This window comes from Pangasianodon hypophthalmus, chromosome 4, assembly GCF_027358585.1.
Source record: "Pangasianodon hypophthalmus isolate fPanHyp1 chromosome 4, fPanHyp1.pri, whole genome shotgun sequence".
NCBI lineage: Eukaryota > Metazoa > Chordata > Actinopteri > Siluriformes > Pangasiidae > Pangasianodon > Pangasianodon hypophthalmus.
This window is the reverse complement of record NC_069713.1, coordinates 27,860,876-27,875,766: the sequence shown is the minus strand read 5'-3', so window position 1 is coordinate 27,875,766 and position 14,891 is coordinate 27,860,876. Positions and strand designations below refer to the sequence as shown.

The following is a 14,891-nucleotide window of genomic DNA, read 5'->3' as shown; positions in this document are numbered from 1 at the left end:
ACAGAAGAGCTATTGTAGCACAAATTGCTGAAAAGTTAAAGCTGCCTATGATAGAGAGGTGTCAGAACACACAGTGCATCGCAGCTTGCTGCGTATGGGGGTTGTGTAGCCACAGACCTGTCAGAGTGCCCCCTGCTGACCCCTGTCCACTGCCAAAAGTGCCTACAATGGACAGGTAAGCACCAGAACTGGACCACGGAGCAATGGAAGAAGGTGGCCTGGTCCGATAAATCACATTTTCTTTTACATCATGTGGATGGCCGGTGCGTGTGCATCGTTTACCTGGGGAAGAGATGGCACCAGGATGCACTATGAACACAGTAAGAACACAAGCTGGTGGAGGCAGTGTGATGCCTCTGGGCAATGTTCTGCTGGGAAACTTTGGGTCCTGGCATTCATGTGGATGTTATTTTGACACATACCACCTACCTAAACATTGCAGACCAGGTACACCCTTTCATGGCAACAGTATTCCCTAATGGAAGTGACCTCTTTCGGCAGGATAGTGCGCCCTGCCACACTGTAAAAACTGTTCAGGAATAGTTCGAGGAACATGACAAAGAGTTGAAGGTGTTGACTTGGCCTCCAAATTTCCCAGATCTCAATCCAATCGAACATCTGTGGGGTGTGTTGGCCATCAAGTCCGATCCATGGAGGAACCACCCTCGCAACTTACAGGACTTAAAGGATCTGCTGTTAACGTCTTTATGCCAGATACCACAGCACACCTTCAGGGATCTAATGGAGTCCATGCCTTGACGGGACAGGGCTGTTTTGGCAGCAAAAGGGGGGACCAACACGATATTAGGCAGGTGGTCATAATGTTATGGCTGATCGATGTATATGTTTAATATTCCAACTGTGTCTTAGACATGTGCATTAAATGCTCTGCATTAGGTGCAAACTGTGGTTTAAAGAGTATAGTGGAACTGATCAACCACAGTGTCATCAAAATTGGAAAAGTGCTATGGTACCATAATATACCTTTATAAATGGTGCAGATTTGTCCTTTTAAGGGTACTGCCCCAGTGACAAGCCATTTGTACCTCATGATGGCAAATGTGTACTCCATACAGCATATTAAAAAGGCCAAAATGCTATTCCATCACAATTTATTAAATAACATTATAAATGTTACATTCTCTCATTTTTGTGCACATTTTTTGCAGGATGTACATTTTAAACATCGTATCACAATGTATCATCAATATAGTAGGATACATATACATATATTGAGCAGTTTCACTTTTTCAAAAACAGTATACACATTTCATTTTACCTGTACGTTTTATACATTTTTGAGAATTACAAACAATTTATCATTGACAGAGTATGTGTCCAGGGCCTGAAAGTCCATCTCTTGCCCTGGTTTAATTATACTCCATTCAACTTTGACTGTGTTTGCATGGAAGAGTGAAGCATAAGAGATAGTGATTAAAAGGTTACTGCACAGAAGCCATATGGTATTGATATTTAAAATATATTTAATTTGGAAGAATAGAATTTCCTCTGCATGGACATAATCAAATTTTAAAGAATATTTCATGCTGTTAATAGTCATTTCTGAAACACGCTGGATGAATCCTCATTTCTATGTATACTAGTAAGAATTTTCTGTAGGTCTAATGGGAGTGATGAAAACGGCATCTCTATACTCCTACCTAACACTATCACAAATTCATCAAGAATATTATGTGGGGAAAACTCCCAACGTTGTCTCATTTGGTGCCTCTCACTTAAAGTTTTGGCTATATTAATACAGTTTCAGCAGATACTTACAACAGTCTTAAAATAATGATGTTTTGCTTCCAAAGTGAATGCAAAGATCCATACATTAATATCAGTCTTGAATAGTGAATCAAATGACACTTGGGTGTGACTACACCCCAAAAAAACATCTGTTAGTTCTGTCAGAAACTTGCAAAGAAGTACATCTAACATTGCTAGGTTCTCCCTTTAACCTTTGGGGCAACAAGAAAACATTCCAATACCAGTACAGTTATTAGAGCAAACTTTTGCACAATTCTGGGATAGTATTATCAGCTTCCCAAAAGTGGTTTCTTTTTAGGATCTTGCCATTTTTAATGGCACATGGGGTTCCGCCCAATAGCAAATATTGGAATGTTTTCTTGTCATTTTGACCAGTTGAAAGTTCTTCATTTACCTCTTGAATAGTAATATGTTTTTCTTTGTAAGCCCAGCTCAGAACTAGCGCTCTGTAAGAGGAATAACTCTCTCTAATAAATCATGCATTACATTAGGAGGAAATGCCTTTGTCGCATCAAAATACTTCAGTTCATTAAATGGGAAATGATTGTGTACACCATACATTCTTTTATCCTCAGCGTTTTCAATACACGTCAGATGGTACTGATATACCTCTGGGGTTCTTAAAACAAAATCATCCTCTCTGAATTTTTCTTTAATTTCTGTGTGTGTTGCCATGCAATAGCGAGTGCAGCGCTATGCTAGTGCAGGATGAATATATTGTAAAAGATGACTTGCAGTCATTCAATCCACAAGTGATGCTGAAATTGGGTTCATGGTTAGGAAGCAACCAGACCAAAATGTTGAATTAGTTTCATTATGGTGAGGGTTTTTCTTCTATACCTTCTGCATCGAAATGGTCGTGGCATATTCAGCATATGATATTAATTATTCAGGTGAAAGTTATTGGAGGGATAACTTTCACCTGAACTTTCACCCACCTCAGTAATCTTTGCTATGGTATGCTGCAGGGTTGGGTGGTATGCCATGTAGGGTAGGTATGCCAAGATGAAAACAAAGAAAGCACTGAAGGCTGCAATTATCCCTTCTTCAAATACAATTCCCCTGCATACCATTTTCCAAACAGTTTCTATCACCTGTATCGTTTGGTATGTAGTATCAGCGTCACACTGAAAAGAAAAGAAAATGTTAAACATCTATCATTAAAACATTAAAATAATACAACATCTATCAGAACTGCATAACCAGACTTATATTAATCATAGTATCATAGAGTGACAGTTTACCGATAGTTGCATACCACTCCCAATGTGATTAAGTTCTCAGTTTGCTCCTAAAAAGATGTGGGGCAGCAGGATCAGTGATGCACAGAAGTCAGAATCTGTTATACCAAAAAATTAATCTTCAATCATTTCTTTAATATTAATAAATAGACTATTTTCATATTCATTCATATCCTCCGTAAGTGGTTTCCTTTACTTATTGTTAGTCACGTTTCAGCAATTTGCACAAAATTAATTAACTGGAAATATCAAAAAATGTTGATTAAAATGTATGGAAAACATTTTTGACCAATGAAAACAACTTGCAAATGAAAGGGCAAACCTGAGCAGAAAATTAACATATGATTTACCAACAGTTCATGCTGTTGCTGATAAATTCTTTAAGTAAAAAATTTTTAATAGAGATGACTTGTACAAGTAAGACAAAGCTTATAACATCATTCTAGGGCTCTGCAAAACAGCCTATTTTCATAATTGACTAATTGGCTGAAAGTTTGAGTGACTAGTTGGTTAAGGAAGCGTTGTTTAATTAATTAGGCTGTGTCAGGTCCATGAGCTCCCAATCAGAGTTTCTCAAGGATGTATGGACACTAAGCGCAGCCCTTAAATAGGGGAACTAAATATTCAACAAATAGAAAGTAGAAATGAATAACTATACTTTTAATGCACAAAACTATCAAAATCCTTAGAAAACTCAGATACAGATTAGCACTAAACTGCTATGTTGTATGTCAATACCTGGTAGATCTTCTGCAAGCATCTCTTCTCTTGCTTCTTTATAGATTTTGGCCAATGGAATATTTCTTTGAGCATGTTCAAGCACCTTTGGCACAATACTGGTAAAGCCCTCCTTGAAGTGCTGGCTTAAGCTGATAGTTAGTGAATAGATTCGGTCAACTTCATCACACAACTGAAAGTAGTTGACAGAAAGGGAAATTTACTCATTGACATTAACTATTAAAAGGATCAAAACAGTCTTAAAACTAATATTTTAACAATATTCTTTGTTGTCCCTTTCATTGCCATTTCCCTCTAGTTCTATCTCTGTGCAGTCTGTGTTTCTAATATTGAATGCACATATATTTGTTCAAACTCAAATGCACAAACACATCTGACCTTACATTTTTGTGATCACAAAGAGTGATAATCAGTTTAGGGCTGCACAATTAATTGGAAAAATAATCGTGACTACAGCTGCTGTGATTGTGAAATTATTATATTTAGATTTACTCCCATCGCATCAAAGGTTACTACTTATAATGCAGTTTTGTAGCCAATCACAGACATGTCTGTAGAGCGCATGAATGCAATGGCCTATCAGAGGCAATTAAATGAGTCACTTTGCAGAAGAAATCTGCTCAAAATGGAAGAGTTTTGCATTTTCATTTACAGTTTTGTTCAGTGCGAGCTCACTGACTGAGTTCTGCACTTTCACGAATCCTCTCATTATAACCAACAAAGTGTAGACATGATGTAAATAAGAAATTCATTATGCAGTGTAGTCAGCTTCACTGATTATAACAGGAGTTTCGCGAGAGTGCAGAGCTCTGCGAGCTTGTGCTGAACTGAAGTGATTGACAGCTTCGGTGAGCGTTCTTTGCTTGCTTTCCATATATAATACAGTATATTCACAATTTCAATAAAAGTTTTTTCATGCCGCTAAGAGAACCACCAGCCATGTACACTCTGCAAAGTTTCAGGAGTGACAACTGCATTTAAATGCGGGAGTGAATCTGCTAAACTATAATTCCATGTGAGAGTCACTGATGAAACTGCGATGACTGACATAATGATAAACATAGCAACATTTTGACTTTAATGGCCGGTGAACAAGAAAATTGGATGCAACAGTTTAACCCATTTGGTGTTCGCTATTTTTGACCAAAGCAATGTTAGTGACTAAAGACACATTATGCCCTGCTTTTAAACAGCATGCTCTATGAACCAATTTGGATGTGTAATCTACATAAAGAATTTGGCATGCAGTTGTCTACCACAAAAAAGTATTTTAATGTAAATTCTGTTAATCAAAATTAATAATCACAATTACAATATCACGGGAAATATTCGACAATTATGATTTTTGTCATAATCATGTAGCCCTAATTCAATTACTCAGATATGTTAAACTACAGGAATATACTTACTCCTGACATAGAACTGTGACAGGCTCTTGGAGTTTCTTCAGCCAGTCTCACACTCTTGTGCCCAAACTTCTCCTAACTCTTTCTTACCTCATCATTGTCATGTACAGCGAGTTGAGACTTATGCAGTAAAAGCATATTTATTGAGAGGCAGGCAGACAAATCCAAAATATGAATCAAAACTCGTAAACAGGCAAAGATCAGGTGATCTACAAACAGCTATGGCAAGGATAATCCAAAACATGCTGAGAGCTTCTGCACACAGCACTCGGTCCACAAGAGGGAGATTCCTGACAGATCCCCCCATGTGTGCTTCTCCTGAAGCGCCTACAAGTACTTCCCCGTGGCAGTCCGGCCCCCCTGGGTAAAACCCAAGGTCCAGAGGCAGGCTTTGTCCATTATGTGGACTTTTTCTAGAGGAGCTAGGAAGGAGACATGGGGCATACTGGCAAGAAGCAGGTGGTGGGTCAGTGACAGGCTGGCTGGGGTCAGGTGGGTGGCAGGGACAAGGCTTGGGATGCCTACAGGCAAAACTAATCATGACACATTCTGGAGACAACCAATAACAATACAAGAGCGGAGACAGGACATGAATCAAAACAAATACGCATGTTGCAATGTGAACAAAGACATGACAACACAGAAGTGCACACTTCGGCACTGCAGGCTGTATGCTTGCTGAGCGCTTCTACACACAGTGCTTGGTCCGTGAGGGGCAGATTCCTGACAATCATCAAGAACCAGAGGTGCACACTCTGCTTTGAATTTGCATTTGAGGGACTGGTGCCACGTGTGCTAACACAAACAAAGGTTAAAAATAGTCTAGATCAGGGACTACAGCCGAGAGATTGTGACCTTTCAAACTCCAGTTTTTACAACGTATATAAAAACAATCCACCAATTTCAGTGAATTAGAACTTCTGAGATGTGAACGATATCTGAGAACATATCATCCATGGGTCAGTGATCTTAACTAACTCCTATTTTCACTGGTAGGGTCCTTTCACAATATGTAAAGTCTAACAGACCTTGTATCTTAGATAGCCATTCCCTTCCCAATCCTTAAGGAAAGAGTATTTTGCAATAAGTGCTTTATCAACTTGCACATATTCTGCGTTGGTGGGATACCTGAAAGATTAAATTAAAACCAGTTGGCCCTTAGAAACTCCTATGATATAAAATAAAATACTTATATTTTATTTTAAATACTTATAAAGCACCATAAATACTTTGAATTTATATAAGTGAAGCAATGGTGAACAAATTACAAATTATGCACAATACTGACTTATATTGTGTTTTCATTCATGGCTTAATGGAGAACCGTAATGATTTTTTGTCTGTCCTTGGGGGATTTCAGACATATTTCTTTGTTATCGAGTCTGGTCTGAAGATCTATGGGAAATGGTGGAATGACAAAACCAGTATTCATTCTGCCACTTGTTGCATTTCTGCAGTGAGGATGGGGTAGTTAAGAACTTGCATTACTAGTAAAACTAATGATTAGCCACTAAGGTGAACATTTTTCTACTGTGACATATTCATATGGTCACCAATATACCAATCACAATAAGACATATGTATAATACATAATACTCAGTGTTATACTTACATTTCTGTAGTTGAAGGCTGCTGATTGCTTTCTGGTTGTACTGGTTCTAGAGTTATTGTTACCACTTCCTTCATGTCACGTATAAAATTGTTCAATTTGGCTGGTTTTTTAAAGGATCCTTCAGATAAGTATGATATCATGTTCTCTGTGAGGCCACACTCTGTTGTTTCCCCATCCACCTCATTCTCTGAAAGAAAGGAAAGATCGATCAGCGTGAGCTTGAGGCTAGATCTCAGCAATATTAAAATGAATGACTTTGTATCTTTTTTTTCTTTTACAGTGGAAATTCATTAGTATAAAAAGTTGACTTAATTGGCTAATTTAGAAAAATACATTTATAATAACTCCGTACACATATGGTTAAAAGCAATTATTAAATTATTTAAATAAGTTCATCAGAGACTAGAAACTTCATGAGCTGCGTTTTGTGTAACGGCCAGGAGATATTTAAATATACAGAATAAAATTCATATCAGTCAGTTCACACGGATGATATTTATAAACCATTCAATTTCAGACTGACTTGGAGACGCGTTAAAAAGAGGAACGGGGTGTTCATCAACGCTTGCGTCCGGTGTGAACATGGTCAGAGTAGTTAGAAAAGTCAGGGGAACTGAATTTTGAAGTCTGTGATCTGTATTGAGACTCACATTTGGTGGATATAAAGGCCAGTTCACACAAAACGCACTGGTTTTGAATTCTTTTCTATGCAAACATGCGTAGGATCTTTGACTGTTGTGCCGCGTCTCACTACTTTTTCAGGGTCTTGCGCACGAGCACCGCATTTTTAAGACGCCGTGTCAAGTTATGTTATACTCCTTACTATCAACATTTCTGGTCTCATAATAAATAATAGTAATAAGCTTAAATATGAACACAATATGTTGGTTTTGTCAGGCCAACATATTTACCTAGTCAAGTATTTTGGTGAGAGGACCAAATTTGGCAAACGTCATCTTCAGAGTAAGCCTCACAAAAGTTATCAAAAGAATTTTGAATATTCCATATGGTTTGTCCGTAATGGGCCAATGAATGTGACTACGAAGCCGCCAAACAAGAATTGAGGCTTGCGCAACAAATTTCGTGCCAGCACCACCTACTGGTCAAAAGTAACAATAACATGCTAAAAATGCTTATATCTAACTGCCATTTTTGCTACTCCTCCAAATTTTGTCCAATCTTCACCACATTTGCCACCCTTCTGCCCATTTGTTCATCTAGACCTTTCCTCCTACAGTCAGAGAATTCCACCAGTGTCCGTGGTCAAAACATACACATCATGAGTGAAACTACAAATCACTCTTGAATCCCTTTGCATAAAGTTATGGCTCTGCTTTCCTGTGATTGCTTAGGCAGCAATTGTAGCATGTCTGTGAATGTGTGGCTCATCAGGCCTGGGTGATTGGCCCCCAGAATTGCTGCTTGCAGCTTTAATTTTCTTTGTAATTTAAGTTAATACATTTGCTTTATGTGTAAAAGCTATTGTCTCGATGCTCTAAATATAAACATTAGAAGGTTAATCAAGTGCTTGTGTGCTTTTCAGAACCAGTGACACAGTCAGTGAAGATATGGGCTGTTAAGTATTTTTTATTTTTTTTTGGTCAACCTCTTGCATATAACCAACAACCACTATTTTGCTATGAGCTATTTTGCTATAAGACATGTATGTTGAATTAATTTTGGGTGATTGCCAATTATGTGTTCATTGAATTGTTGAGATCACTGTGAATAACTATATGTTGCCTAAGTTTAAAATAACCGTTTACCATTTCATGCACTTGCAGGGTTTGGCATCCTCCTGTCAACCTTTTGGTCACACAAGTGATTGTACCTTTGTTTGGGGATTAAATGGTACAGACATGGCCCCTTTGACAGTTGGAAACATATTTGTACCTTATTTACCCCTAAATGCTACATATTAGTACCTTAATATGTAACTATGACCCAGTGAGGGTACAACCACAGCAGTTGTACCCTAACTGTTCACAAACGGACCCCAACCATACCTTTTTTTCTGACAGTGTAGTCTGGACTGAAGAGGAAATGCAAGTTCAGTAATGAAGAAATAAATGTGTTAATAAATGAAGTTCTTATTAGATAAAGACTCTTATCTAAAGACTCAGAAAAAGTGAACAGTGTGGAGGACATTAATATGGCTGATTTGAAATTAGATCACTAATGTGTTTGAATAAAAAGATGGCTGTGTAGAGTATAAACTATTTCATATAAGAGTGTAACTGAAATACTCATTTTTCTTGTGATTGACAGCAGCTTCTATAACATTTGAAAAATTGGCAACATCACAAAATTCCTGTTTAGGATTGAATCTCTTCATTAGATATACTGTATATTAATGTATATTATACATTTTATATGATTTGTTTGTTCTTTTATGTGAAGCACTGATTGGAAATTAGCTTTTCTATATAAATAGTTTATTTTGAAATTATTATTGCACACTAATACAGTATAACAAGCGCTTGGTATTTATGACTGTCTGATCAGAGGATGCCGTTGTTTCAGATGGAGGCTGAATTGGAACAGTTCCGTAAGAAGAGCACTCAGCTGGAGCTTACCATTACTGAGCTGAAGCTGAAGCTCAAAGCCACGGATAAGGAGAGGCAGAAAGAGATGCAGAGGGTTAGTATGGGCGTTTCTCATTATTATTGTCGTTAATATAATAGTAAAGCTATTTTCAGAAAGATGTTGAGTGACATCGAATGCCTTTTTTTAAACATCTGGACCAGTGCGGTTGCATGTGATTTTTTTTTTGGGACATTCACCGGTATCTGAATCCCATTTTAACTGTGACTGAAATTTGATGTTGCGCTTATCTGTAAGTGGACTTCTATGGATGACTGGGTTTCTTAAAAGCATGGCTGCTATCGGCCAATCAGCGTTTAGCAGGCATTTCACAGGCTTAGCACTACACGACCGTCATGAAATTTAGGTTCATCTTTCAACTCTTTAGTGTTCTAACTTGGCAAGAACTGGTCAGTGGGGGTGCTGTTGGTGAAGAGTGCTTGAACCCTGCAGATTGCTGCTTGCAGATATATTGTAATTACTATTATCATTATGAATATTTTACCATGTTGGACTGTACAACTGTTGTGAAATTGTTGCTGTTAGAGGACTCACATCTGGTGTACAGCAGAAATAGCTAATTTTAAGTAGCGGTAAATATGAATGTAAGAGCCAAACCAAAATTTTGGTGATGTAACCATGAAACCTTGTTGTGCTTGGGGTAGTAATGGCAGAATACCCCAGTGCATAAAGTATTACTTTTTTTAGTGTTTCAGCTTTTAACTTCTGTCTGTTTGTCATTAGATTTTTTTTTCCTCACTGGATTATTTGTATGATGTCTTGCTCATTCTGACCTGTGTGGGTAAATTTATTTTTTTTTTTCACAAGAGTACATATTTTAAGGTTTTTAGGGTTAAAGTTAGTAGAGCTGCTAAGGTATGTTAATGATTCACTCTTTTGTTTGATGTTAGATCTTGAGTTAATGCTAATACAGTTAGTGTTATTAGAGATAGAACCAGGGTTAGGATTAAAGCAATAGTGGAACCATGGTAACGCGTCACGATTTTGCATGTCATCCTTGCACCGGGGCCATGCTAATCTTCTCTGTATTGTACCCATATTAGTATACGTGCTGCTAACGCTATCACAAACAAAATATCTCAGAAGTCCGTTATAAAGATGGTGGCCTCTCACAATGTTTCTTGTTCATGAACAAAAAATAAAGGACACTCTGGAACAGGCTTGAACACACACATGCTACATGTATGTACAAAAATAATAATTGCCCAAATTAAATAACTAATAAATACGTAAAAATTCTTAGGTTTTACATTTAATGTCTCTGCCTTGGTGCATGATAGGAGTTTTTCGCAAACCAGAAACAAACACAGATTTAAAATGGATGTTAAATTCCAACAAAATGGCGTGAATACTCTTTGGCTGGAATAACACAAAATAAACCTATTTCCCTGACAAAACTGGCACAAATAAAGTGAAAAACCCCCACATTTTTCCACTTGTTCCTACTGTGCATGCGCCATCTCTAAATACGCCACTCTATTTCTGCGCGTACATTAGTATAAGACTCTGGTGTGTTGTACCACAGTTTACCACTAGGACAGAGATGAACTTCACCACACACCTGCCATTTTAAAACTTTAAACCAAATGTTCAATTCTTACAGCACTTGTGACTTTTAACCAATAAAAAATATTGACACGTGGTATCTCTGTTTAAGTGATGGAATAAAAAGGTTATTTCTCATAGGATCAATATTTTTGGCTAGACAGAGACGCTTGAGATGCTTGTTTGGTGAATGTAAACGGATCAGTGTATTTGAGTTTGCTATTTCTGAGCATTTCTGTCATATTTCTAACTTTTTTAACTGAAATTATTCTGCATGTTTAGTATAACTGTCAAATTTGTTTGTTTCCTGCGATCTGCTCTTAATGATCCGTAAAATATCAATGTCAGGATTGTTATCATGAATATATTTTTGATGAGTCAGGTAATTATTTTGAATTTAAATTCCTTTCCTCTCAGATCAGAGATGTAGAAGCTGTACTGCACAGGTTTAAGACCGATCTTCACAACTGTGTGGGCTTCATCCAGGAACCTAAGAAGCTGAAGGAGAGCATTCGAGAGATCTATGAACGCTATGTCCAGCAGTCAGATGTGGTGAGATGGATACATACACACACACACACACACACACACACACACACAGAGCCTGGTATGTTCACACCTGACTGAGTATGATGACTGTGACAGGTGGAGATAGTGGGAGTGGACGCTGATGTCCAGCGAGAGTACAGCAGGCAGAGGGAGCACATGGAGAGGAACATGGACTCGCTCAAAAGGAGACTAGCAAAGGACATCAAAGTGCATGAAGCAAAAAACATCAAGCTCATGAAGGTTGGGTTTCACTTCATGCAAAACCCGTTAATGACCTGGTGTGTAACTCGCTAACTCATTTTTAATGTCGCGAATGTTCCACAAGAGGGCGCTTACTTTTACTTAAGTAGTGTTTGCGTGTGTCATTGCTGAACAGGAGGAAACTGCTATGAACACACAGAAGGTGGAGGTGAATAAACCAAGTGACTTACAATTTAGGCAGGAAATAATCTAACCCTATGTTCACACTAGCAACTGACAAAGTGTTCATTTTCTACATACGTGCATGACACAGAGTACACAGATTTCAGAGCCAAGTGCATTTAAACTGAGATTTTATCAATTGCAAATTAGGTGTGATGCTGTAAATAAGCAAAAAAATCCAAGCAATTGTCTTGAACTATTCCTCAGACCAATCCTACGGCATGTGTGGTCCAGTGTTTCTTCAGTTCCTTGCTCACAACTTTAGTTCCTACCTGCAGTTAGTTCCTGCAAAAATGGATGAAAAACTAACAGCTGTGGTTTCATCTTATCCAGTCATATACAACCTCTCATTAAATGTACATAGAGACATTAGAACTCTAACAACTGAGCCTCAACAGTTCCTGTATAGCAATGTTTGCTACAGGCATTCTCATTTATAAGCCAGGTTTAAGTTGATCAATTGATTTCTCAATTTTTTGCAGCCCTACATGTGCCATACTGGAACAATAATAAGATCTTTTTTCCAACAAAAATCTTTAATGTTCTTGTTTCAATTTGCTCAACAAAATATAAAAAAATATTAAAAGTAGTCACTATTAAAAACTAGCATTAGGGAATGGGCTTTCTGGGATCAATTAAAAAAAAACAAGTTTATTGCTAATATACTGTATTGTGTATTTTGACATACATTTTTCATTTGTATTGCTAAAAAAATCTAAATCTAAAAACACATCCTAGTGAACTGAACATGAACAACATGTACATTTACATACGCCTTGCAGAATCAGCAAATTGTTAATAATTAAAAATAAAATAAGAGGGATCATAAAAATTGCATTTTGTTTTTTATTTAGTACTGCCCTGAATAAGCTATTTCACAAAGCAGATGTTTACATATAGTCCACAAGACAAACTAATAACTGAATTTACACAAATGAACCAGTTCAAAAGTTTACATACGCTTGATTCTTAATACTGTGTTGTTACCTGGATGATCAGCGACTGTTTTGTGATAGTTGTTCATGAGTCTCTTGTCCTGAGCAGTTAAACTGCCCATTGTTCTACAGAAAAATCCTCCAGGTCCTGCACATTCTTTGCTTTTCCTTCATCTTCTGCATATTTGACCCCTTTCCAACAGCGGCGATAAGATGTTGAGATCCATATTTTCACACTTAGGACAACTGAGGGACTCATACACAACTATTACAAACAATCATTGATTCTCAAGAAGGCAACACGTTACATTAAGAGCCAGAGGGGTGTACAATTTTGAACAGTTTTTGAACAATTTTGAACATTATGAAAAATTCAATTTTTTTTTTCTGGGAAACATATAAATATCTTGTGTAGCCTCTGAAGGTCCCTCAGTTGTCCTAACTGTGAAACTGTGATGGACCTCAACATCATATAATACTAAATAAAAAACAAAATGCAATTTTTATGATCCCTTTTATTTATTTATTTTTTAAATTATTAACATTTTGCAGATCCTGCAAGGCATATGAAACTTATGTCCCTAACTGTACACATAACCTCTTCTGCTTGTGCATGTTTGCTGTAGGAGAACGTCTCCCTTATTAAAGAGATTAATGATTTGCGGATGGAGCTGAGGCTGATGCGAGCACAGATCCATGACTACGAAACCCAGAGTGGCTTCAATAAGAATAAGTCCAAGAGTGCCACGTACATCAAGCGTGAGTCACAGAGGATGACTTAACATCTGTTATTATAAATAATATTTATACATAAACCACTGAGTTGCCGTTATCATCAAGTTGATTATTTCCTATAACTGTACATCATGAAGTTTTTTATTCCTCTTATACTACATCGATTGGCCAATGATTACAAGCTTTTAAAATTAACCTTCACTTTGTACTTTTTATCCACTTATAGTTACATGTTGTGGAATATACTTGAAACGAGTTAGTTCCTGTTGTCACTTACGTGATAACATCTATAAACAGTTGTTCTCTCACCAGCCTCTCTTTTTTCTCTCTATTGAAGTTAATAAAAAACAGCTTGTCATGTTACTGAGAAACCACAAAACGTAAACTCCTCTGTCCTGAAGATGTCGGAAAACGGAAAGTTACAGCTTTACCTCTGACTGTTACAAAGTCCTGGCACTGGAGACTCCTTCCATAAATTCAATTCAATTCAAATGTTAAATAAATTACAGAAAACCTCACCATATCAACAATTGCACACATTTTTCAATCTGTTTATTATCAGTGGAGTGTCTGCCGTACAAGTCCCTGTGAATGAGCTGTTAAAATAGAAACAATAACATATTGTTATAACATATTGCGTTTGTTCGTATAATGGTAGTGAATGAGCGCAGTAATCCTAAATTAACCTGTGATTTGCAGCTGCATTACTGTCAGAGCTGCTGTTATAGAAAATTAATCAACACTTTCTGACCAGTCAGAATCCATAATTCAGTGCTTTGGCATATTTATTTAATCTTTCATCCTGTATAAATCAGTTTTCTGTTTATTCCAGCAGCGCCATCCTCAGCGGCGTCACGGCTGAACTTTGAGGGCGAGGCTGAGCGCATCATCGAGCAGCAACGCCTCGAGATCCAGCGGCTGAGGCAGGAAATGCTAGGTCAAGGTCAAGGTCAAGGTCAGGATCAAAGCTTCGTCCTGCCAAGCAACATCAAACTACCAGCCCTGACCACATAAACCCTCTTCATACCACATACACATTCGTTACAGCACGTACACACTCTTCACACCACATACACGCTCATTACACCACACAAACACTCTTCACACCACATATACACTCATTACACCACACACCCACTCCATATACACACTTATTACAGAACATACATACTCCTCTCCTCACACCACATAGACACTCTTCACACCACATACACACACTTAAATAAAATGAAGTCTGATACTAGTCCTTGTTTGTGTCCTTGGTTTTGTGTAACATTTGTTCTTATATATAAAGTGTGTGTGAACGTGTTTCAGAATAATCTGCGTCATTTCG

At 37.5% G+C, this 14,891-nt stretch overlaps 1 protein-coding gene and 1 non-coding gene across 4 annotated transcripts in view; one reads left to right on the top strand and one right to left on the bottom strand.

Moving 5' to 3' along the window:
* The window catches only part of cfap57 (cilia and flagella associated protein 57), a 34,555-nt gene extending 19,754 nt beyond the window's left edge, over positions 1-14,801 (top strand). The window contains exons 18-22 of one of the 3 annotated variants that reach the window (XM_034303292.2): positions 9,291-9,407; positions 11,334-11,468; positions 11,562-11,705; positions 13,450-13,582; positions 14,391-14,801. In XM_034303292.2, coding sequence (XP_034159183.2) covers positions 9,291-9,407; positions 11,334-11,468; positions 11,562-11,705; positions 13,450-13,582; positions 14,391-14,572 — 711 coding nt within the window. In that variant the 3' untranslated portion in view covers positions 14,573-14,801. The other 2 variants (XM_034303293.2, XM_034303295.2) reach the window with 2 other exon arrangements.
* LOC113540738 (U6 spliceosomal RNA) lies at positions 10,332-10,438 on the bottom strand. Its single transcript, XR_003404108.3, has one exon. It is a non-coding gene; the product is annotated as a U6 spliceosomal RNA (small nuclear RNA).
* Positions 14,802-14,891: the final 90 nt, after the last annotated feature.